Source organism: Terrapene carolina, unplaced genomic scaffold (genome assembly GCF_002925995.2).
Source record: "Terrapene carolina triunguis isolate 2854851 unplaced genomic scaffold, T_m_triunguis-2.0 Scaffold93, whole genome shotgun sequence".
Taxonomy (NCBI): Eukaryota; Metazoa; Chordata; order Testudines; family Emydidae; genus Terrapene; species Terrapene triunguis.
In genome coordinates this window covers 30998264-31024026 of record NW_020664444.1, presented here as the reverse complement: position 1 = coordinate 31024026, position 25763 = coordinate 30998264, and the positions used below count along the sequence as shown (strand labels likewise).

The 25763-nt window shown below is 46.1% G+C and overlaps 1 protein-coding gene across 1 annotated transcript in view; it reads left to right on the top strand.

Moving 5' to 3' along the window:
- The window catches only part of KIAA0556 (KIAA0556 ortholog), a 190311-nt gene that overhangs the window by 151938 nt on the left and 12610 nt on the right, over nucleotides 1-25763 (top strand). Inside the window, exons 18-24 of the mRNA XM_029911288.1 lie at nucleotides 498-675; nucleotides 3202-3367; nucleotides 9002-9159; nucleotides 9653-9717; nucleotides 13437-13547; nucleotides 18683-18870; nucleotides 19588-19718. Of these exons, the coding sequence (XP_029767148.1) occupies nucleotides 498-675; nucleotides 3202-3367; nucleotides 9002-9159; nucleotides 9653-9717; nucleotides 13437-13547; nucleotides 18683-18870; nucleotides 19588-19718 (997 nt within the window). The remainder of the gene's footprint in view (nucleotides 1-497; nucleotides 676-3201; nucleotides 3368-9001; nucleotides 9160-9652; nucleotides 9718-13436; nucleotides 13548-18682; nucleotides 18871-19587; nucleotides 19719-25763) is intronic.

The following is a 25763-nucleotide window of genomic DNA, read 5'->3' as shown; positions in this document are numbered from 1 at the left end:
TGAGGGCATGAGTGCTTCACATCATCACCAGAGCTCCTGCAGCAGGGGTCAAAATCATGGGACTCTGCATAAAATCATAAAAGGTGGCAGTAGTGGGGGTGACAGAGTATTCTGTCAGAAAGATTCTCTTAGCAGTTTGAATGGACTTGATGGGGTGAGTTTGCAGGCATTGAGTTCACATTTTAATGCCCGCTCCCAAAGATTTTGAAACTCCTGCATCTTTGTGGATAACAAGCTACTCTGAATTCCTTAGATCCCTTGCTATCTCCAGTTACTGTTAGCAAATCTTAGTTAGCCCTTGAACTTGCATACTGTTGTTTTGCACTTTTCTGGATGCACCTGGAAAAAAATGAAAGGAGGTGCTTCCTTCTTGTTGCATGCTAATTATGGAGGTTTGGATTAATAAACTGATCTGCTAGTATGTGCTTTAGGATAATTTCTTTGGTGCCTCTTGCTACTGACTGATAAATATATATGTTATTCATTCTTATTTTTAGGTCTGCAGCTAAATTTCACCTTATCCTGGGGAGACACACATTATCTTGGACTGACCGGACTTGAAGCAGTAGGAAAGGATGGTCAGGCTTTACCAATTACTATGGATCAGATTTCTGCTTCACCACAAGATTTAAATGACCTTGCAGAGTACATGGAAGATTCCAGAACATTAGACAAGTAAGTAGAAAAACAACTGAAAACTCTAAGTATCTCCTGTAGTGTTTTGTCCTGTGTGGGCTGTTTCAGTGATAGTCTTCTCAATATTCTCATTAGTCTGAGATTTTAGAGTTAATGAATGAGAACTTATTATAAATACATATAAGTTAAATTTATAAAATGATATAATTGTTTAACCCTTATTATATAATGATAATAATAACAACAATAATAATTAATAATGTAAACTCGCAGCGGTGCCATCATTAGCTATGACCTGTGTCAGATTCCTGTGTCAGATTGCAGATTCCTGTGTCAGCACGTCCCTGCGGCCCGCTGCTTCCCACAGCTCCCATTGGCCGGGAACAGCAAACCACAGCCACTGGGAGCTGCGGGGGGCCTTCTCTGCGGATGGTCAACATCAGCAAAATGTCTTGCGGCCCGCAATCAGGTTACCCTATACAGTACAATTTTGCAGACCTGATCTCAGCCCAAGTATTAATCATTTTTGGAAAGTTTGAGCAAATATAGGTTCTTGTGACCCCCTCCCTTTAAAAAAAAAAAAAAAAAAGCTGTGTGCTAAAATGTAGAGGTAAACACTGGAACTATGTCAAGCAAATAATCTTCATTATGGAGAAACACCTTTCAGTTTTCCAGTGAAAATGGGTTATGGGCTGAGTTATGTTCATATGAAAACTATGTCACACACACTCAAGTAGTTTTCCTGGTAGCTCCACCTCATTTAATGTGCATTGGCTCATGCATTTGAAATATGTTATGTGCCTAGAAAGTAAAGTTTTCTGTAAAATTAATTGGATTCTTTGGGCAGGATCACATTTTCACCATATGCACAAACAGCACCTACCATAATGGGGCTCTTGTCCCTGATTGGCCATCTAGGTGTAACTGCATTACAAATAATAATAGCTTGTGTGCATAGTACATAAAACATTTATGGTGCAAGGAGCATGTTCAGTGAGACAAGAGAACACTGGAGTTCTTGCCTCATAGAATAAAATATGTAGTGACTTATGCAAGACCTTGTTTCCTTAAGTGAATATTTTGCACAAGACAGACCTACCATTTTTAATTTTTTTAAAATAACAAACCTAAGGAATGCTCTTAAAATAACTTGTGAAAGAAAATGTTACGGTTGCATAATTAAGCACTCAGAAGTCAGGCAGGGAGCACTCTTTTGGCAGCAAATGTAAAAAAAATTATTACATATAGTAACATCACTATGAACAATTAATTTGACTTCTTTAAAATATTTGTAATAAGTACTTAGTGTAATGTTTTACTTCAGACAAGGTATTTAGAAATAAATCTGTCACATCTTTTCCTTCACTGAGCACAATTCTACACATACACTGCAGAGGTTCTCGGAAATCATACTGTGCAATGATTTAATTAAAGCTTGTATCATGCTGCATAAACACATGGGCAGAGTTAAAACTACATGGGCAAAATTAACTTTGTCATTTCCTGATTTTTGAGTGGCTCACTTTTGCGATCATAACGTTTTAATCATTAAAAGTTATTGCGTTGAAACCTCTTTTTAGATTATATGTCTGCTCTAAACTGAGGTAATTACAACTGTTGTCCTCTCAATGTCTAAAAAAAGGAAGACTGATATCATCTAGCTTAAGGACCTAGCCTACTAACCCGGATGAAAATATATTCACCAAATACAAAACTGAGAACCACATTCATTTACTGCATCTCTTGATTTATTTTTTCTGATAATTCATTAAGTATCTTTTCCTGAGTTGTCTACTTGCACTGCAATGAGATGGCATAACTGCAGCACACGTAGGTGTAGCCAACTAGCCTTGATCCAGCTCACTAAAAATAGCATGGAAGCCATGGCAGCAACTACAGGCTAGCCACTCGAGTATGTACCCAGGGTACTGGTAGGCTTTTACTCAGGTGGCTAGTCCACCACTCATGCTGCCACAGCTTCACTGCAATTTTTAGCAAGCTAAAACCTAGCATGGGTAAGCCTATATTTATCGCAATCATGCCTCATGATTGCTCATTCTCCTTTTAGCCTCTTTTATCAGGTTACATAGTGTGCTCTATCTTTTTCCATGTATATTTTCTCTCTCCCCCTGCCCCCTTTTTTACATATATGAAATATAAACATATAAAAAATTAAGTTAAAATACTAAATCATGAATTCAAACAATCAAAAGTTAGGTAACCTTAATTCTGGCATTTCCTAACTCAACATTAATTTGTCTTCTTGTAAGTATTCGTTATGATACTGGGTAAAATTTTCAAAAGTACCTAAGTGACTTAGACACTTTAGAAAATTTTACTCACTGTCTTTAATTACATAATGATACAGTGTAGAGTGCTTTTTAAACTTTCAGACAAAGGGATAATAAAATCTAATGTCTGGAGCTACTCAAATTCAGACTAGAAATAAGGCACATGTTTTCCTGCGATCAGTTTTGTGTCCGTTCTGTGTACTGTTTTCTCTTGCTATTTTCCGTGGCTTAACAATTGCCAGTCCACCACTAAAGGATTTTTCTGTGTTTGTAGGTTAATAGATGGGACTAACATCACTGTTGAAGATAATCATATGTGGCTTATTCCTTTCACTTATGGGGAAGATCACATTATCACAATCTATTTTGATAAAGCTGAAAATATTGCAGGGCTTCGCTTTTGGAACTATAATAAATCTCCAGAGGATACCTATAGAGGGGTGAGTGAAAGAAAGTGGCACTGCCAGCAGAAGTGTTCAACCACCCATTAGAAAATTTGTGCTTTGATAAATGAATGTGGCTGCTTTAGTGTAATAGCATAAATCCTTCTAAATTATCTGACTGAGTTTCATGGCAGGTTTAATGGGTTTCTGTCTTCCTTCACAAACAGCAAATACAAGAAAAAGAGCCAGAGATAGTTCTAAGAAAATCACAGGGCCTGATTCTTCTTTGAGACACACAATAGCACATGGTGCCAAATTCATTGAAAATAACAAACGGGTAGGTGGGGAGAGGACACAGCATGGATGCCTTCCATATGGCATTAGTTCTAGAGTGTGGGACACTCTTTCATAGAAAATCTAATTAGGAAAGACACTGATAGCAGTTTGTGAGGCACGGGTTTCCATGTGCTCTCTTACCTGGAGGTAATTTTTGTTCTCCTTTTATTTATTGTATCACTGTATAAAATGCCAACAGGAATTTTTTTCTAAAAGATGCCTTGGTTGTCTTACTGGCTGGATGCCTTTCAGTCAGGACCCATCCCCCAGTTCAATGCTCATTTTCTTCTTCTTCACGCGTTGTGGATGTCGTGGGCAGAGAGAAAGGGTTGACAGGTGATTTGTTCCTCATTTTTATATCTTTTCCTCCTCTTTGAGAATCATCTCCAGCTGGGGTTCAGGCAACCGAAAGTTTGTGGACGGTAACTTTCAACTGTTCTATTGCTAAGATGTAAATTTCTTGCTCACACCCTTCTTCCTGCCAAGAATGGCCGCTTAATCAAGTGATAGTCCATATGATTACGCTGACACCTGGCTGTGGTGCTGGCTAGCTTTTTCTCTCTGGGGAACTAGTTTGAAGCTGTTTCCCCAGAGTTGGAACATGCCATATACAGTAGAACTTTACAACTTTATATACAATGTTGCCACACATTTTACCAGGGCGATAATGTTCAGTAGACTATGAGTTTTCAAATGATACCTCATATGGCATACTTTGTACAAAATTTATCATAGTCTTGTAAAAGTGGTGAACATAAGAGTACAGACTATCACAACACATTGTCCAAACCATGAGAACAGCCATGGGTACTAGGATGGGTCCCCAATATGTCAGCCTCTTCATGGGCTACGTCAAGGAAGAATTTATGGAGAAAGGCACCACAAAATCAATGATATACCTGAGATACATCAATGATATTTTTATCATCTGGACAGATTACCTAAAGTCCCTCATAGATTTCCACCACAACTTTAGCAACCACCACCCATCCATGAAACTCTCTCTAGAACGTTGCCACACATCATCAACTTCCTGGACACCATGATCAGCATCAATAATGGAACCATACAAATGACTATGTACAAGAAACCTGCGGATCACCACACTTACCTCCAATGAGCCAACAACCACCCCAGACACACCAAGAAATCTGTTATCTACAGCCAGGCACTCAGATGCCATAGAATTTGCTCCAAAGTGAAAGGGGGGTGAGCTTAGTAAAATTGCCACTATTTCCCATTGTTTCCAATGGGACTGAAGCCACAGGCTACCCTCAGAAAACTGGCCCCCATTTCATTAAAAAGTGTGCTGTCAAATTTCTCAACCACCAAATGGACAGTGTGTGATATCAATGATCAAAATATGTGAAATATGACCCAAAAGTGGAACACCTGTTTTTTGTTACATGTCACATACACCTTAGTTGGCAGATTAAAACTTGCCTAAAGATATTTTCTCACTGTGTGAATTAAATAAGCCTTTTTTGTAATTTTTGGAAAATCACGACTTCTACAGTGCAGCCATCAGGGAACCCGGTGAGGGTCACAGCAGAGTTTGAACCACAGACCATCACATTCCCAGCCCATCTTTCTAACACCTGAAGTGCAGGAATAAGTGTTGTTCTCTCAGTGGAGCAGCCACTAGAGGGGAAAGTGACATGTACCTGTTTCCAGTGGCTTAAGTAACTATTTGCTAGTCAGCTGTACAATACTGGGTTCTAGTCCTAGCACTGGGGTGGGGTGGCCTACTGATGATTAACAGGATAGCTTTTCACATTGGTTTGTCAGTGTAGTTGAGACTAAATTCTGTCAAATTACTGAACTGGATTCTATTCCCAGCTGTGCTAGAAATGAACTTGTGCAATTCTGCTACTTGATTGGTAAAATAGGACGTCTGATACTTGACTGCCTCCTCAAATAGGTGTTTGAGGTATAGCTCAGTAATAAGGGCTGTAAAATGCACACAAATATAAGCAGCAGTGAGTAGAATAGGTGAGATTTCAGCCTGGGCTCTCCTGGCTCCCAGGTCAGTGCTCCTTCCCTTAGGCTAAAGTATATTTTTTGATTGGACTCTCTCTCTCTCCCCTCTCCAAATTGGGAGCCTGATTCAACTGAAATGTAGTACATCTAAGAGTGCTGCTTGCCATCTGACTATAAGGCTGTACCAATTCAAGATGGCTACCTCTTTGCTCTTTCATTTCCAGTGGGGCTGCAGCCAGTGGCGTAGCCAGGTTTTAAGAGCAGGGGGAGCAAACATAAAAAAGGCGCCTCCCCTTGGCTCCTCCTGTGGCCACGCCCCCCTTGGCTCCTCCTCCGGCCGCTCCGCGCCCCCCCCCTTTGGCTGGCTCCTCCAGACCCATATATTGCCAGGGCCCTGCAGGCACCCAGGAGCCCCCTGCACGCACCCTGACACCCCCCCGGGCCAGGCCGAGCCGCGGTGGGGTCCGTGTCCCTTTAAGAGTGGGGCTGGACTGAGCCAAGCTGGTTGGGGGGGTGGCTCCACTCCCCGCTGCAGGCTGATGACAGAGCCTGGGCTGAGAGCCCCGCTTGTCTCCTGCACCAGCTCCGGGCGGGGCTTTGCTGCGGCTCCCCCCGGGCCGGGCCGTCCCCTTCACCTGCACAGTAGGGGCGGGTTGCATGAGGGCAGGACCTGGTGCCATCTGCCTGGCGGGCCCTGGGGGGCACCGGGTGAGATGGGGTGTTGCGGGGGGCATTGGGCAGAGGGATGGGGCACTGGGCCCTGGGCCGAGCTCCCAGCGCGCGCTCGATCACTCACCTTCCTGTCCGGGCCGAAGGGGAGGGACTCTCTCTCAGTCTCTTCCCCGACTGGGGAGGGCGCGGGGTCCTGCTGGGTCTCCGCGGCCTCGCTTGGCCTCGAGGAGGCAGCGGCGGCTCCGTGGAGCTGGTAGTCCAGCCGGCGGGGCTGCTGAACGCCCGCTCCTCCATCTCCGCCTCGCCCCAAGCACAGAGCACGCCAGGCGCAAACCCCATCCCAAGTTAGCCCCCAGCTGGGGCCGAGGGCTGAACAGGTCCGGCAGGGCAGTGCGGGGGCTGCTGGAGCCTGGAGGGGGAAGCTGGGGAAGGGGTGGCACGGCCTCAACCGCCTGGGGCTGCCTGCCCCGCGGAGGAGGCAGAGGGGCGCAAGCCGCAGCAGGACCCCAGCCCCCCAGGAGAGGGGATCTGGGGCCAGCCCGGGGAGGCAGGAGCAGCCCTGGGGGTGCTGGGCGTGTGCAGGGCAGAGCCCTGGGAGAGCCCCAGCCCCGTGGCGGGCAGCGCTGCAGAGGAGGAGCCCGCGGCGGGTGAGGGGCAGCTGGCGGTCAGATCCCCTCTCCCCGGCAGCTTCCTGCTTCCCTCGGCCCAGAAGCAGGAAGCTGCTGGGGAGAGGGAAGCTGCCCACCAACTGCGGAGCGCTTGGCCACCGCGCACTGAGCCGCCGCAGGAGGCGGCTGTGGCGGCGATGTTGGGGCCGCGAGGGGCGTGATGGCTGAGGAGCCGGCCCCTTCGCTCCTCTGGCCGCCCCCCCCGCCCCCCCCCCCCCCAAGGGCCCCCCGGGGGCCCGCCGGGCCGCCCCCCCCCCCCCATGTGCCTGCAGGACCCCAGCGGCGGCCCGGCAGGCGCCACTTTTGAAAAATTTACTGAGGGGAAGCGGCTGCTTCCCCTGAACCCCCTTAGCTACGCTACTGGCTGCAGCTACAGGCTGCCCCCAGAAAAGATGGCTGCCATCTATGTTTTGGCTAGGAAACTGCGGGGAGATAGTCTGTGACACAATCCTTGGCTAGAGCAGTGGAAAGAGCTCCCCTGAGAAAGAGGTTACATGCTGCAGTGCTGGGGCTCAGTACTGCCAACCCTCACAATTTTGTTGTGAGTTGTGTGATATTTGGTGTGTTTCTTAAGGCCCCCGTCTCTGGAGTCGTGTGAATACATCTGAATTTGAGCTATCATTTTTAGGAGGACATTTCTAACACTCTTAGTTGTTGGGAAGGCCAGGAAACATGACACCAAAGGCTAAAACTAGAAGGCAACTACCAAGAGCCCAGCTGTGTTATTTCCCTGCATTCTGCTCTTTCCTCTCACTGCAAGCATCCCTGCTCCATCAATATTCCTATATACATGGCAAAAGTTGACGTGGAGAGCATCACTGTCTCCTCTTATATGTCTCCCAGAGCCCTTCAACACTTGCTGTATTAAAAATCAAAGAAGTTCTGTAAACAAAAGCTTTCTTCAAAAAGATAAAGGTTGGTAGGTGTGACATCCCCCAGTGTAAATCCAAACCCCAAACAGATTTATAAATTACTAAAATAACTGCAGATCTGACAAAAAGTGGAACTATAAACAGTCACTCCTCAAACATTCAACCTTGAATTCCAGAGCACAAAGCTAAACTCTCTTCCTCTTAATTCTGAGGTTAATCAGTTACTTCTTATTACAGGTGAAAGCAGTTGCTTAAGTTGCTACTAGTTTGTATTTTGCTGATGCTAGTAAAACCAAATTTACTAACTTTAAACAGCAATGTAACAACAATCTAGGGGAAAGTGATACTTACCTTTATTAAAATAAAATCATTTACTTTTAAAATTCAAATTTAAGATTTAAAAATACAGCACTTCTATCAAGAGCCTATATACATTCAAACAGGCTCAATAGTGATCATAGCAGTGTCCCATAACTTACTTCCTTGCTTTTTAGGGGTAGGTCTACACTACAGCGGGGGTCTGACCTAAGATACGCAACTTCAGCTACGTGAATACCGTAGCTGAAGTTGCGTATTTTAGGTCGACTTACCTGGCGGTGAGGACGGGGGAAAGTCGACCGCTGCCGCGCTGCCGTCGACTCCGCTGCCGCCTCTTGCCGCGGTGGATTTCCGGAGTCGACGGCAGAGCGATCAGGGATCGATTTTATCGCGTCTTCACTAGACGCGATAAGTCGATCCCAGAACATCGATTGCCTGCCGCCGGACCCTCCGGTAAGTGTAGATGTACCCTAGGTTTGGTGTTGTGGGATGTCACTCTTAACCAGCCTCCGTCCCTTTTAAATGAAGGTTTTTTTTTATGGAATTTTACTAGGAATTAAAATTAGCATATTGGAGGCTAAGCTCTGAGTGTGAGCACGCTCATTGTTCCTGGGAATTTTTATCTCAATGACATTTTGATTTACACTTCTTGTGTCACTAGTGAGGTATATGTATTTTACGCCTTCTTTTTTGTAAGAATTCAGATTCCAATGAATTTGTCAAAAGGGAGATGAAATAAGTTCAATACAACAAAAGTATCTTTAATAATTAAGTTGTTTCAGCCAGTGAAATTAACATATTTGTATTAGATCCATATGTTTTAAAATAAGGTGTTCTTTCCCTAGGCTAAGGTTGTCCATGTCTTGCTGGATGGACACTGTATCTCCCCGCCAGAGGGCTTTCTTATCCGAAAGGGACCAGGCAACTGTCACTTTGACTTTGCTCAAGAAATTCTCTTTGTTGACTACTTGAAGCCCCAACAGATTATCAGACCATATGGGAGGTAAAATAGAATGTTCTTACTATCTAAACCTTACATATTCTCTTACCTATTCCTTGAAGGTAGTCTGTTTGGATGGGCCTCCCTGAAGCAGATGCATTATGAAGTGCATGGATACAAATATCAAGTACTTCAGGCATACTTTTTAAAAATTACATGCACTTAAATCTGCCCTCAACTGTGTGCCTAATTTTCACATGTGCTTACAAAGACTGTATGTGCAAGTGGCCAATTAGATGCACAGTGGACAATTAGCATGAAGAAATAAATGTGTGTACAAAATAGATGTGGAGTTCTGCACTCAGCTGTGAAAATAAGGCCCTCTTCCTGTAGTTTCTCAGAGAATTCCTGTGCTGAAAGCAGATGGATAAATTCTCCAGATTCACTGGTTTGTTTTTGTTTTTTGTTTTTGTTTTTTGATCGTTTTTTGGTGGAGAGTGTTTGTTCTTTACTAAATATGTCAGGATTTTAAAATTTTTCTTCTGTATTTTGGCAGAACTGATTCAAGTGGGATGGAACAAGCTAGTATGGACTATGAAGCACCATTGATGCCATGTGGTTGTATCCTTCTCTATCATTTTCTCACTTGTATTATTATGTATAGTATCTTGTGATTATTTTTATTATTATTATGGGTATTGCAATTCTGGTTTTTTTTTGGTCTCCCTGAATCCCTCTCTCTTGACCCCAGCGTTTTCAGAGTTCCTCTATATGGCTTTGTTTTAATTTAAGTGAGGTACCTAAAGCATGTGAGAGGCATCATTAAAATACAAATAAATATAAATAGCCTGTACAATAAAGCATGAATATGTAACCCCAGCTTCAAACTCTCCACTGGCTCCGCCTCTAATTCAGGATCAATTCTAAAAACTGCCTCTTGTTTTTATAAGCCTCCATACAGAATAAAGCTGGACACGATTTAAATAAGGACAAAAACTAGTGACATGAATGTAGGTCAGGACGTAACAATGGTTTGTACTAAACTATGTTAATTGTATATTTTAAACTCAATTTTCCCGAGTAGAGAAGTTGGATTGGGAACTTCTTTTCTCTCTCTATCCAAGTGGGAAGAAGAGGACATTCAAAGTAATTGAGAGACAGTGAATTCAAAAGCGATAAAAGGCAATATTTTTTCACACAAACTCATTGTTCCAGGATGTCACTGAGGCAAAGAAGTTAATGAGATTCAAAGAAGGATTGGACATTTCCACAAATATCAAGATTATACAATGTTATAACAGTAAACACTAAAAACAAGGTATAAATCCACCTGCTTCTCAGGGCTCAAGCCTCTCTCTGTTAGTGGTTAGGAGATGCCCCAACCAGGGGTATTCTGTCTGCTACCCAAGATCCATAAACCTGGAAATCCTGGATGCCCCATCATCTCAGGCATTGACACTCTTACAGCAGGATTATCTGGCTATTTGGACTCTCTCCTCAGACCCTAGGCTACCAGCACTCCTAGCTATCTTTGAGACACCACCGACTTCCTGAGGAAACTGCAATGCATTGGTGACCATCCTGGCCACCAAGATGTAGAAGCTCTTTACACCAATATTCCACATGAGGATGGACTACAAGCTGTCAGGAACAGTATCTCTGATGAGGCCACAGCACACCTGGTGGCTGAGCTTTGTGACTTTGTCCTCACCCACAACCATTTCAGATTTGGGGATAACTTATACTTTCAAGTCAGCGCACTGCTATGGGTACACAGTATGCCAACATTTTTATGGATGACTTAGAACAATGCTTCCTCAGCTCTTGTCCCCTAGTGCCCCTCCTCTACTTTCGCTACATTGATGACATCTTCATCATATGGACCCATGGGAAGGAGGCCTTTAAAGAATTCTACCTGGATTTCAACAATTTCCACCCCACCATCAACCTCAGCCTGGACCAGTTCACACAAGAGATCCACTTCCTGGGAACTACAGTGCAAATAAGTGATGGTCACATAAAAACCACCCTATACCTGAAACCTAGTGACCGCTATACTTACCTACATACCTCCAGCTTCAATCTAGGACACATCACACAATCCACTGTCTACAGCCAAGCCCTCAGATACAACTGCATTTGCTTCAGTCCCTCAGACAGAAACAAACACCTACAAGATCTTTATCAAGCTTTCTTAAAACTACAGTACCCACCTGGGGAAGTGAGGAAACAGATTGACAGAGCAAGACGGTTACCCAGAAGTCACCTACTACAGGACAGGCCCAACAAGGAAAATAACAGAACACCACTGGTCATGACATACAGTCCCCCACTAAAACCTCTCCACAACATCATCAACGATCTACAACCTATCCTGGAAAACGATCCCTCACTCTCACAGATCTTGGGAGGCAGGCCAGTCCTCGCTTACAGACTGCTCCCCAACCTGAAGCAAATACTCACCAGCAACTACACACCACACCACAGAAACACTAACCCAGGAACTTATCCCTGTAACAAACCTCGTTGCCTACTCTGTCCCCATATCTACTCTAGCAACACCATCAGAGGACCCAACCACATCAGCCACACCATCAGGGGCTCATTCACCTGCACATCTACTAATGTGATATATGCCATCATGTGCCAGCAATGCCCCTCTGCCAAACCGGACAGTCTCCACGTAAAAGAATAAATGGACACAAATCAGACATCAGGAATGGTAACCTACAAAAGCCAGTAGGAGAACACTTCAATCTTCCCTGGACATTCAGGGGTAGCCGTGTTAGTCTGGATCTGTAAAAGCAGCAAAGAGTCCTGTGGCACCTTATAGCCATCCTTCAACAAAAAAACTTCAGAAACAGGCTTCAAAGAGAAACTGCAGAGCTACAATTCATTTGTAAACTTAACACCATTAATTTGGGCTTGAATAGGGACTGGGAGTGACTGGCTCACTACAAAAGCAATTTTCTCTCTCTTGGTATTGACACCTCATCATCAACTATTGGGAGTGGACCACATCCACCCTGACTGAATTGGCTTTGTCAACACTGGTTCTCTACTGGTAAGGTAACTCCCTTCTCTTCATGTGCCAGTATATTTAAGCCTGTATCTGTAATTTTCACTCCATGCAACTGAAGAAGTGGGGGTTTTTACCCACGAAAGCTTATGCCCAAATAAATCTGTTAGTCTTTAAGGTGCCCGCCCCCCCACCGAGTCCTCGTTGTTTCTGTGGATACAGACTAACACGGCTACACCTCTGATACTTAGGAGATGCATATTATCCCACATCTGCGTACTGTGGGGTTTCTTGCACTTCTGTGGTAAGTATCTGGCCCTGGCCACAGTTGGAGACAGAAGTCTGGACTTGATGGACCCTGGCCTGATCCAGGATGGCAATTCCTATTCCCAGTTACTATGTGGGTCTGGGATTAGTCCAGCACAAGGACTTAAAAGGATGATGCAAGGTCTTCAAATCTCACTTAGTGCAAACTATTTAATCAAAAGTCCGGTGGCTGGAAGTTCAAGCTAGACAAATTCAGATTGGAAGTAAGGCACAGTTTTTTAACAGTGAAGGTGGTTAACCATTGGAACAATTTACCAAAGGAAGTAGTGGACTCCACAACACCTGGAACTGGATGTTTTTTCTAAATGCCATGATCTTGTTCAATCAGAAGTTATTGTACTTGGCATAGGAATTACCGGGATAAATTATATGGCTTGTATTATGAAAGAGACGAGACTAGATTATCATAATTGTCCCTTCTAACATCAGAATCAGTGAATCTGTATACCAATTAATTGTATCCCATATAAACTGTTAGCTAAATGGGCTTTATAGTTACCCGAATCCTCTCCTGAATTGCAAATCAGGATACCTGTGTCGTGTATTTGTGCATAGCTTATTTAGTTTCGTAGTTAGTTGGCTCATCATGTGACCCGCACCTAGGGAAGACTGTGATGCTTGAGAAAAAGAATATGTATGGTATTGTGAATGCAGATTATTAATTAGAGAGAAGACAACTTATGGTAGAAGCAGTCTAAGTCAAGGAAGGAATATTTGACCATTATGACAATGAATTAGTGAAAGTAATAAGAGAATGAAAAAGAATAATGCAAGATGTTACCCATGTAAATAAGACTGTAGAAAAAAATGTATGATGTACTAAATAGTGTGTGCCCCTGTAATTAAAGACAGTATCATAATGCATACCCACAAGTGGGCAGAGCAAAGGTTGCACAGCCATTTCTTCACCTTAGAGATTTAATATTCTCTTATAACTTTCTTCTGAAATAGAAAAAATGTTGGAATCAAAATTTTCCTTAATAACATCTTTCAGTTATTTTCCAGTTTCAGCTTCTAACGAGCTGGGGTGATCCATACTATATTGGTTTGAACGGACTAGAGTTGTATAATGAACATGGAGACAAAATCTTACTCACTGAAAACAGTATCCTTTACCAGACTGAGCTTCTTTATCTCTTTCAAATGTATTCTTCAGTCCTTGATGGACCCTATCCTACCATCATCTGCTGACCTATACAAAAAGTGCAGTATTACCCCTCCTGACTAACTGTTGTGATTGCTCTTGAGTTTTTGGTGATATTTATTGAGGTACAATTTCATAATGTTGCTGCTTCATCAAGTGGCCTCTTCACATTCCTGCCCTTGGGATGGGCCTGGCAATGCAGCTTGGACTGGTGGATCCTTCTCATGGTAGTGCCCATTAGAGCAGTGCTTCTCAAAGCCAGTCTGCCGCTTGTTCAGGGAAAGCCTCTGGCAGTCTGGGCTGGTTTGTTTACCTGCCGCGTCCGCAGGTTCGGCCGATTGCGGCTCCCACTGGCTGCGGTTCGCCACTCCAGGCCAATGGGGGCTGCGGGAAGGGCGGCCAGCACATCCCTCAGCCCGCGCCACTTCCCGCAGCCCCCATTGGCCTGGAGCGGCAAACCGTGGCCAGTGGGAGCCGCGATCAGCTGAACCTGCGGACGCGGCAGGTCAACAAACCGGCCCGGACCGCCAGGGGCTTTCCCAGAACAAGCGGCGGACCAGCTTTGAGAAGCACTGCATTAGAGCATTCTCATGGCTCCTCCTGCCCCTCCCCTCACTGTTCTTGAATGTTCTGAAGGCAAAGCTATAGAAGGGAGTGGTGGGCTCCAGCTGCCTCAGTTCCTTACAACCACAGTAGCAGACGGACCAGGAATCTCACCAGCTTGAGCTGACCTGAATTTGTTGGAACAGATTGTTCCCAGTGCCTGCTTATTGACCTAATTATCTATTCAGTTTAGTTAGGCTAGAGCTGTTCATTTTGATTATTTAATTTATTTTTATTTTAATTATTTTACTTTTATTTTTTATTTTGTTGGTTCGTGTGCCTTGGCACAGATCCACAGTTCCAAACCACCACCAAAAGGAAAGAAATCAGGATTCAAGAGGTGAGCTTCTTGAATGTGGTCAACAACGTTGGGCTTTTACCATGGTTACATTGGTGTGAGGCAGCCTCTTGCTCTCTTGGGGAGGAGCCTCCCTGGCTACAGCCAGACACAAGCACATCTCTCAGAATTAAGACTGTCTTTATTCAAGCTCATCTCTCAGGGTTTCTGAATACTAAGAACGTCACCCTTTTTTTCCTACAGCTTTTAACAGCTCACTCAGCATCCCCCATTGATCTTCTTCCTGCACCCAGAATATTTTTAAATGATCTTCTGGACCATAGAACTACACAAGTTTTCATTATTCTTCGGGGTAGGTACCTTCATTTTAGTAGCACAGTGGCTGGGGCTTTGTCTTGCAGTTTCCTCATGGTCCCATGTTTTTATAGCTCTAGCAGGTGTGACAAAGTTCCACCTCTATCTAGGTGGGTCCTGCGCTTATTGGCAGATTTTCTTGCCTCAGAGATTCACCATGTGGGTTGGGGAACAGCCCAGAGACCTTCCCCTCTGGAAGAACCCACAGTCCAGGTCAATTGGGAGGTTTGGGGGGAACCCAGGCCCGCCCTCTACTCCGGGTTCCAGCCCAGGGCCCTGTGGACTGCAGCTGTCCCCTCCTGTAACGGCTGCATGACAGCTACAACTCCCTGGGCTACTTCCCCATGGCCTCCTCCAAACACCTTCCTTATTCTCACCACAGGACCTTCCTCCTGGTGTCTGGTAACGCTTGTGCTCCTCAGTCCTCCAGCAGCACACCCTCTCACTCTCAGCTCCTTGCACCTCTTGCTCCCAGCTCCTCACACTCACACCACAAACTGAAGTGAGCTCCTTTTAAAACCCAGGTGCCCTGATTAGCCTGCCTTAATTGATTCTAGCAGCTTCTTCTTAATTGGCTCCAGGTGTCCTAATTAGCCTGCCTGCCTTAACTGGTTCTAGCAGTGCAGCCCCTGCTCTGGTCACTCAGGGAACAGAAAACTACTCATCCAGTGACCAGTATATTTGCCCTCTACCAGACTCCTGTACCCCACTGGTCTGGGTCTGTCACACAGGGCAGCTCTTATTTTCAGCTGACTGTTGTACCTCCTTCACCAGCCTGTTCTCATTCTGTATAGCGTTACTCTGCAATATTCCAGCTCTTTTTGCAGGGTGGCCACTTCAGCCTTTAGGTCCTCTAGTTCTTTACCCTTCTTCAAGTCAGACTTCAACCCTTGCTTGACATTAAGCTGGTTCTGGGGTGCAGTTAGCTCCTTCTATAGTAGCGAAGACTGCTGTTCCCCAATCTCCTTTTCAGCTCTGTTGCGGGTTAGCCTCTGCTTCCACTTTATGGCTTCCACTAAGAACCTTTCCCGTGAAGAGCAGGTCTCAGGGATTTCAGCCCAGTTCCCATCAGTCGTAGCAGCCTTCTCCTCCAGTTCCCTCCAGCCCATTATTATATAGGTCTGCTGAGTAACTGAGGAGTCTACTGACATTATTGCAGCTTCTTCTGTGTACTAGTTCTTAGTGTTCGTGCATGGGATTCCCAGTCCTTTGACAAACAGCCAATTTTCCTTCTTGGAAGGCCTTTCTGGAGCTTTGAGGGGTCAAACAACTCCCCTGTATCTATACCAGCCTGCCACTAATCTACTTCTGGGCTCAGCATGTGCGTGCAGGTCTCCACCCATGCTTTAGTGTCCTGGTCACACCATCTTTCACAGTCTTGGACCAGTTTTCCCTGCAACCCAGCTTCTTCTGCCACAGTGTGTAGGCTAATGCTTCATTGGCAAGTTTCAGGAGCTCACTAGCCTTAGTCTCCAGCTTCTTTTACCTCTGGGTAACCCACTGCTCCAAGGTATGATTGACATTCAAACTCCAGTTTCTGCTTCAAAGCTTCTTCCATTGTTCTGCTCAAGAAAAGGATCTCTCTCCCTTCCTTTGTACTTTTCCTTCAGCATATTCCCTCACATCTCTGCAGTGGGAGGAGCAGTTCTCCAAAATTAGCAGTCCTTCTGACTTTTGTCCTGGTTGAGATCCCTAACTCAAGATTTCCATTTTCTTCTGCTCCTCCACACATGTGCTCCTTTAGGGTGTTCTCACTCTCTAATCCAGTGGTGGGCAACCTGCGTCCCGCGGGCCACACGCGGCCCATCAGGATAATCCACTGGCAGGACGCAAGACAGTTTGTTTACATTGACTGTCTGCAGGCACGGCCACCCACAGCTCCCAGAACCCGCACCCTCTCCTGCATTGGAAGGCTGAGATTTTTTTGATGGTCTCAAAGCTTTGAGAGAACCAAGGATTTAAACTTCTGAAATTGATCCAAGATCAGGAAGACTTTTCCTAAATCTGTCTTGAAAACAGCTTGTGGGTGAGTGGTCCCTGTAAAGGAGTCTGGAACCTCTTCTCCTGACGGATGATAATATTAGAATATGGTGTCTTGACGAGCATGGCAGACTGTTCCCCTTGCTGAGGAAGGATTTATTTATCTGCAGACAAAAATACTGCATTACTTATTACAAAACCACAAGCCAATGTAAAGTTAAGGCATTTAATATTACATATTATCTACTTCTTTGTCCAGAGACACATGTCACCTTACCACTGGAACAGTACGTCATAGTAAACAAACTCTTACTTTTATCAGAAGATCATTCAGGCAGCGATAGATTTGAATCTTCAAGCTACAAACATCTCTGAGCCTATTCACAGAGGTGTGGTAACAATAGTGGCTCAAGTCAGAACCAAAGAAATTCATTTGTTCCCTTATCTAGTTGTCAAAGACAAGATACAGTACTGAATTGGAACAGGCAACAAACACTGGCATCAGGGTGCTGTTATCTTTCAGATTTATGCTAAATCATGACAAGGGCAGCCTCACACCCACTTATTCGCTGATGTGCCTGGGATTACTCATACAGACTACCATAGGGAAAATAGTTATCAAAAGTATAAAGGTATGGCACTCTAGATCCAAAGCTCAAAGAGATCATAAGAGCCTGCTCAGACCCCTGGGATGATTATTTTTTCCATTGACATCCCCTGACCCAGGTTTCACACGAGGAACCTTCACAAGTTCATACTATAAAACTGGGGTTCAACACAGAAAAGTATGGAGAGGACACTCTCATCTGTGAGGATGGAACTGTGTTATGAAGTCAGAGATACTTACTTTGAAATCAGTGGGAGTTAGGCATATCTAATCCGTGTAGGCATTTTCAAAAATCCCAATAGGCTCCTAAATACTAGGCCAAACACCCCCTTTTCCGTATGCTGGATATGTCCTTAGGTAGTGAGACTGCTGCACCTATTCCTTGCCGGGTCAGGTATTTGCCTCCTTTGCTTATGGAGGTCCAGAAACTCCTGGCACAAAACTGAATTACACCAGAGTTTTGTAACCATTTCTATAAAGGAATATTAGGCATGGGAATGGATACAGAGCAATGGGCTAAATGTAGTGAGAAACGTAAGGGAATTCAACAGCAACACTGAAACAGTGGAACAACAGCACAGTCTCTTCTCCTGCCTCTGGAGGTGCCCAAAACCTTTAGCTCCTTCACCCGAGGCCTCTAATCCCACTGGTGGGACACATAAAGCTGAGCTGCACTAGCCTGGTGAGGTGTACTGCTCTCTGGTGGCTGCTCAGTCTGAGCCTTCAGCCTGGTGGGGCGCTGCTTTTTGACTGCTTGGTCATCACCTGCCCTCGGGACACTAGCAAATCTGAGTCCAAATTGCTCACAACTTGTCCTTTCCCCCAGACTCATGCACACCCACACCAAGGGAAACACAATCCTTCCTCCTTCCACCGAAGCCCCTCCCCCCCCCACACACACACATACTACAGCCAAGATGGTACCCATCCCCCAGTTCCTCCCAGCTGGCATGGACTCCTCTAACCTTTTGTTCCTATAAGCCATTGATCCTCCAGGACTTGGCTGCTCGCACTTAGGTGCCATCTGCTGGTTTATTCCAATACCTTTGAAAATCTGGCCCTAAATTCTTCAGTTAACTGACAAAGTCACCAATAAGTGTCCTCTAATCAGCCTAGCTGTAGGAAGGATTTTATAATCTATACTGCTAAAGAGAATACATTTATCACGAAGTCTGGTAGAAAAAACATAGGTTGTAAAATGATGGTGTTTTTGATTCTTCCTGTTTGGTTAGTTAAGCTTAAGTTTTGTTTCAGACATTGCTGCTTTTCCAGACAGTGTCAACATTTTAGAGGGTGTGTGTGGAGATATCCGAACTCCAGATAAACTCATTGACAGAGTTAATGACAGTGGTGATGGCAGACACATGTGGCTTGCACCAATTCTTCCTGGTTTGGTATGGATACTTTTCTGTTTTCATCTCTTCCTTACATTTGAGTGCTCTGTATGTGTCATGTGTGCAAAGATATAGATATACAAACGTGTGTGTGTATGTGTATACTTTTTAAAGTGAGGTTCATGCCAGTGTAAAGTGCTGGACTGACACCTTTCAAAGTGAAATCCTCTGTCTCTTGAAGTGCTACAGCATGGACAACAGCAATGCAGGTTTCCCCACACTGTGACCCCCCTGTGCCTGCACTCTGACATGGAGGCATCACTTCTAGCAACAGGGTATGTAGATCCTTAGCCTTTCAGCTGAGACTACCAACAAGGGAGGCAGATGTGTGTGTCTTGTGCAGTGGACACCTGTCCACTGAGAGGTGGGCTCAGAACACCAACTCATTTCATGTAAACCAATGCTCTGTATTGAAAATAGTGAACTAGAAAGGACAGGCGCAGTGTTCCATGTCCCAAGGTTCTGAGTAATCCATCCCCTTCTAGTAGCATCATTTTAAATTTGTGTGTGGTTTCTAATAGGGAAAAGAAAAGAAAAGAAGATAAACCAGACTAGTTCTGGCCTACATTTAACTTTTGGGGATGAACCATTTTGCACACCTATATCGTGGTCATTTACATTTCTCCACTTAACCTTTCAGAATTAGGGAGGTTAGAAGTTTCCAAAGAAGGTCTAACATGAGATCTGATGTTGGCTATTGTGTTGGGAAATCCTGACTTAGGGCTTGACTACATTGTGGGTGACCACCTGTCCTGAATTGGGCAGGACAGTCCTGAAATGCAAAGTTCAAGTCCTGGTCCCGAACTGAATGACTACAGGACAGCCTTTGTCCTGAATTCCCTGCAGTGCTGCTCCACGCCTGCCCCAGGCTCAGGGATGGCACTAGTCTCTTTCCAGTAAGGGGGGCTGAGGTGGGCCTTTATCCCGCCTCACCGCGAGGCCCTGCCCCTGCTCCTCCTCTTTCCCCTGAGGCCCCGCCCCCTGGCCAGGCTGGAAGCCAGAGCAGGGCCATGGTAAGAGCTGTCCAGGGAGCCCGGGCCACTGTGGGGAGCCCCGGACCCTCCACCTGCCCTAGGTGGGGTGCTGAGGTGCCAAAAAGCAGCCCCCAGACCATGTCTCCACATCCTGGGGCATGCTGCCCAAGGCAGGGAGAGGGTCTGGGGCTCCCCACAGTGGCCTGGGCTCCCTGAGTGGCTCTTACCATGGCCTGGCTCTGGCTTCCAGCCTGGCCAGGGGGGCGGGACCTCAGGGGAAGAGGAGGGGAAGGGAGTGGGGCCACACAGACTGGTGGGGATCCTGCGTGTAGGGTTGCCAACTGTCTAATCACACAAAGCTAAACACCTGTGCCCTGCCCCTGCCCTGATGCTCCACTCCTGCCCCGCCCCTTCTCCAGAGCCCCACTCTGCTCACTCCATCCCCCTCTCCCTCCATTGCTTGCTCTCCCCCACCCTCACTCACTTTTACTGGGGTGGGATGGGGGGTTGGGTTTGGGAGGGGGTGTGGGCTCTGGGCTGGGGCCGAGGGGTTCAGAGTGTGGGAGGGGGTTCTGCGCTGAGCCTGCGGCAGAGGGTTGGGATACAGGAGGTGGTGTGGGCTCTGGGAGGGAATTTGGGTGCAGGAGGGGGGGCTCAGGGCAGGGGGTTGGGGTAGGGGGTGCGGTCTCTGGGAGGGATTTTGGGTGCAGGAGGCTCTCATGGCTGGGGCAGGGGGTGGGGGTGCAAGAGGATGCGGGGTGCCAGCTCTGGGAGGGAGCTTGGGTGCGGGAGGGGGCTCAGAGCTGGGGTAGGAGGTTGGGGTGCAGGCTCTGGCCGGGCGATGCTTAACTCGGGAGGCTCCTGGTCAGCGGTGCAGCAGGGCTAAGGCAGGCTCTCTGCCTGCCCTGGCCCCGCACCGCACCCGAAAGTGGCCGGCACGTCCCTACGACCCCTAAGGAAGGGGCAGGGGGTTCCGCGCACTGCCCCCGCCCTGAGCGCCAACTCCACAGCTCCCATTGGCTGGGAACTGCGGCCAATGGGAGCTACGTGGGCGGTGCTTGCAGGCAGGGGCAGCGTGCAGAGCCCCCTGCCCCTCCCTCAGGGGCCGTAGGGACGTGCCGGCTGCTTCTGGGTGCGGCGCGGGGCCAGGGCAGGCAGGGAGCCTGCCTTAGCCCTGCTGCGCCACCGGACTTTTAGTGGTCTAAAATCTCCCAGATTGGCTTCAGTAGCCTCTGGGAGACAGAGCTTGATTCCGTGAGACTCCCAGTGAAACAAGGAGGGTTGGCAACCCTACCTGCATGTGTCTCGCTTTTGCCTTTTGAAAAGGTGGTCACCCTAGTAATGTGCACTACTGGGGTGTGATTTGTAAAGTGCACCAATTTGCCACGCAGTAGTTGGTCTGTGTAGGCCCTGCTGGTGTGCGTACCAGCAGGGCTTACACAGACCAATTACTGTGTAACCTCTTTAGAAATCACAGCCCCATTGTGCAGATTGCTACTCCATTGTGGACAAGCCCTCTGAATGTTAAAAGTTACAATTATAAATTTAAACTGTCAATTAATGAGAAATTTCAAAAACAAAAAAAGAAAACAGCTTGGGAAATTATCCAAACAGCATTACGTGTTGCAGTGCAGTGGATATAAATGAGGTAATGTTTCCAGATACATAGAAACTCTTGGATATCTGCATTTCTTGGGGTAATGAAAAGCACGAGACTAATTGCAATACCAGACTCTTGTAAGTATGCAATACACCTGAAATGCCACAGCCATATGGATGTTATTCCTTACACAATTGCCTCTTCTCCCGGATGTGCTCTTTCTTCAGTAAATGCTGTGCAGTGGAAACCTTTTCCTGACTTCTTTGGCCCCAGACTTTGCCTTCATGGCTGTGCCAAAGAATCTTGATTTCTTTGTAGCAGTGTAGTTGATTGTGCTGGAGTACCACAAGATGTATGTATTTATTCCCCCTGGTGCATGCATCTCTTTTGCTTTGGGACTGGAGTCTTGTTTCACAAAGCTCTTGGAACCTCCAGTTTGCTATTGGTGAGAGTATTATCTGTACCATACACCTCTGAAGAGGACATTCCTCATAGCAATAGTTACAGCCCAGTCATAGTGAGGTACAGTCCAAATGGCCAATTCTCTGTAAACTGTAGTCTATATGGGAAATGTGATGTGGGCAGTGATTTTATCCACATTGTCAATCTCAAGTCATCTCTGTTTCCATCTCTTACAGGCCTCTATCCTGTTTATATTTCCCCAACTCTCTTTTGCATCATTGTTATGACTCACCAGGTGTTCATTCACCTGAATATATCTAATGGTACTCATCTAATCTAAAACCAGCATCCATTGCAGGCCATCTGTCTTTTTCAGAGAATTTGCAAAGTTGTTACTTGAAGTTCTGTATGTACTTGAAACCAGATTTGTCCCTCACTCATGTCTGATCTTGAAGAACGAAATTATGGTCACTTATGATGCTTTCTTGACCTGCCATTCAGAGCTGATGCTCATTTGGGCAATCTTGCAATCTCTGATCACCTAAAACTCCTCAGTACATCTTCTGAGTAGGTTGCACTGCTTGCTAATCTCCCACAAGTGGGAATACACAGAGGCCACTCAAAGAAGGGGAGGATACTTACCAGTAACTGTTGTTCTTCCAGAGTGTTGCCTCTGCATATTCCCAGTCCCTGACAACCTTCCCCACTTCTTCAGAGTTCCAGGCAAAGAATTCTGAAATTAGGAAACAAATTGAGAGTGGTTTGGGCCATGCTTCCTTTTGTACCTTCAGAATCCAGAAGAAGGGGCAAATGGCCCTAAGGGACTGCTCTCTAGTCCACAGCCCAACCCCAGGTGCATCAGTCCCACAAGTGTGAATATGCAAAGGCCATACTCTCAAAGAACGACAGTTACCAGTAAGTAACCGTGTAAAATGTTTCCAGCATTCAGTGGAAGGTCACACTCCCAAACTTATTTTGCCTGTGCAGTCTCTACTTCTGGGATGAGGAAAGATCAGAGCAATTAACCTAGTGATGCTCTTGCACAGATTGAGGTGCCATAGTGTGCAGATCTTCCATTCTGGCTCTGAATCCTTGGGTCATCTGTTTTATCTGGAGTTTCAGAAGGCTTTGATTCCCCTGTTGGAGCCTTTTAAGAGAAAAGAGAGGCTATTTTAACACCCGCTCTTGCAAAGAAGAGAGCCCTAAGCTGGAAGTAAGGAGATCAGGAGAGTTGAATTGATCACTTTCTAGGCACAGAGGAGACTCTGGTTCTGACCATATTTCTTTGCCATGTTTCCATGCAGGGCTTTGTTCTCAACAGTTAGATTCAAGACACTTGGATCCACTGAAGCATCAGGCCTGGTGTTCAAGCGATTCTTTAGTTCCACACTAGGTCTCGTACCCTCCAAGCCAATACTAAAGTTAGAAACTGTTATGAGGGTTGAGGAAGGATTTAATTATGGGACTTGGAGCAAAATCTTTACAGATCCATCAGGGTCTGCACAGAGAGGGTCCTCTGATCCATTGTCTGAGTGGAAGGTGCCTCAAATGAGGTTTAGGTCAGATCCATATGAATCTTTGAGATGGATGCCCATGCTTCAGTTAACACTCAGCAAACCAATACCTTCTTTTGTTCTCAGAGAGGATGAGTGTCCAATGTCAGATACCTCTGAGTCACCTGGCCCTGGTTCTCTTATCATTCCCCCAGAGCAGAGTTCTGTATTTTCCCTTGCATTTCCCCAACTGTATGGGGAACTACTGTTCCATCTCATGTTACTCATGGTCAGTGTTCAGCTTACATGCCAGTATGGCCTTAATTTCACATTTAGGGCTGTTAGAGTACCTGGGACTCTACATTCATGAATGAATTCTCATTACCTTTTCCTCTTACTCTCCAGATGACAACAAAGCTTTGGAGATTCTTGTGGCTGCAGTTCCAAGGAAGTCGTATAAATTATTCAGTGTTTTCCAATCCAAGGAAGGTGTCCTTACCTATTCTTAAAGACCTTAAGGATTTTGCCTGGATGTCTGCAAGTATCCAGCTTCTTTGCATTCTAATTTCAAGAAGTCTGATAGGACATACCAGGACCTGCAACAGGATTTAAATATGTTTCTTCCCCCCGCCCCATTCTGAGGACTGTGCAGATGTTTGCCTCTACAGATAGACCTCTATAGTTCCCCTCCCTCCATCTCCCCGTGCAATAAAGAGTCTAGAAGTTTGTGTATTTTATTGGGAAAAGTGTATTCACTTGCTTGGCTCCTTGAGTGACATTTGCCTCTAAGTTCAAGGTGTTTGCATCACTAAAGTTCCACTTAAACCCTCTAAACTACAATGAATCAAATTGATTTGAATATAAATTGTCTAATGTTCCTCTTCCCTCTAATCTCTGTCTGCTTGCCTGCCAGCCCGTAAATTGTGAGCTCTTCAGAGGAGGGACTATCCTTCCGTGTTTGGAATGTGTCTAGCACAAGTGGGCACTACCATAAATAAATGAATGATAAGTACAACTAAGCCCTTCAGAAGCATCTGGCTCTTTGTGGAGATGTCCAAGGGGAAAACAATAACTGTTGAGAGACTGTGAAAATGGATTGAGCTCTCTTATGTTACTGAGCGTACTACCAATACCAGACAGACCAGTAGTGGCTCAGTAGGGACTAAGCCCCACCATATTAAATCATACCCTCTTTAGATTTTTGGGGTTTTCAAATATCCATCCTTTCTCCTCTTTCTTTCCCAGTGCAGCTCCATGGAGAGCAGTCCAGTGGGGCTGCTGACATTTAGCCCCTGCAGTGCAGCTGTCCGGGGAGGAAGAGGTTGATGGAAGTGGTTGCCTTTAGCTGAACAGTGCAGGGACCAGCACATGTTCACAGGCTGCCTTTTCAATTCCCTTTGAGCACAGCCTCAGTACAGAGCTCCACATCTTCCTTAGATGCTGTGGCAGTGGGAAAGGGAAGCAGAGCTGTCCAGCGTCCTGCAAATTTAAAGAGGAGCAGAGGCAGCAAGTGTGTAGGAAGAGGGAAATGGATGGTTAGCAGCCCAGCGGTGAAGGGTTGGGCCTCTCACGCAGTGTAGGAGCCTAGCGGGGAGATTCAGGAGCTCAGTGAGGGATGGCCTTTGGCTTGTCAGGTCTGACAGTGGGAGCTAAGTGACTGGAGCCACAGCTTCTTTTCAGGAGAGGGGAGGGAAGGAGCTAAGGTGGGGCCTTTTGCCTATGTCCTTGTTGGAAGGGATGGTAAAGAGCAGGAAAGGGGAAGGAGCAGCGTGACTGGAGCGCCACCGTTTCCTTTGGGCACCAACTGCCACTGAGGGGGACTTGGAGAGAGAGGAGAGACAGGCTGGTTACCTCAATGACTTCCCTCTGTAACGTTTCCATTATGGCAATATGTAAAGCTGGTACTTGGCATTTGAACCATGCCGGATGAAGCATTCCTCTTTCCATTGAGATGCCAGTCTGATTTCTGATTTGAGAGAGTAGTGCTTCAGTCTCTGTTTAATTAAATCTCCTAAGCACTCCCTCTGTAGCTGTCTACTGCTTGCTAATCTCCCTAATAACTGGGAGTTAGCAAAACCCATTTCATGATAGTAAAAGGAAAATAACTCATCAATAACTGGAGTTCCCCTAATATATATATATATATGTATCTGTGTACATCCACACAACTCTTTCCTCCTTCCCCTCCTATTTGGAGGGTGTAGGGTGACCAGATCACCCAAGTCAAATATCGGGACGGGGGGGGGGGGGGGCGCCAGGGGGGCGGGGCAAAAAAAACAAACAAACAAAAACCCCCTTCCTCCACAAGCGCTGGAGGGAGGCCCGGAGACGCAGGGGAAGCACGGGGCCAGGGTGAGTGAGAGTCCGGCCTGGCCCCGAGCAGGCAGGACTCAGTCGGGCGGTAGGGAGAGTAGGGGGGCGGCCCGCGGGGCCAGGCGGCGGCTGTTCTCTCCCCCTGGGCAGCGGGACTCG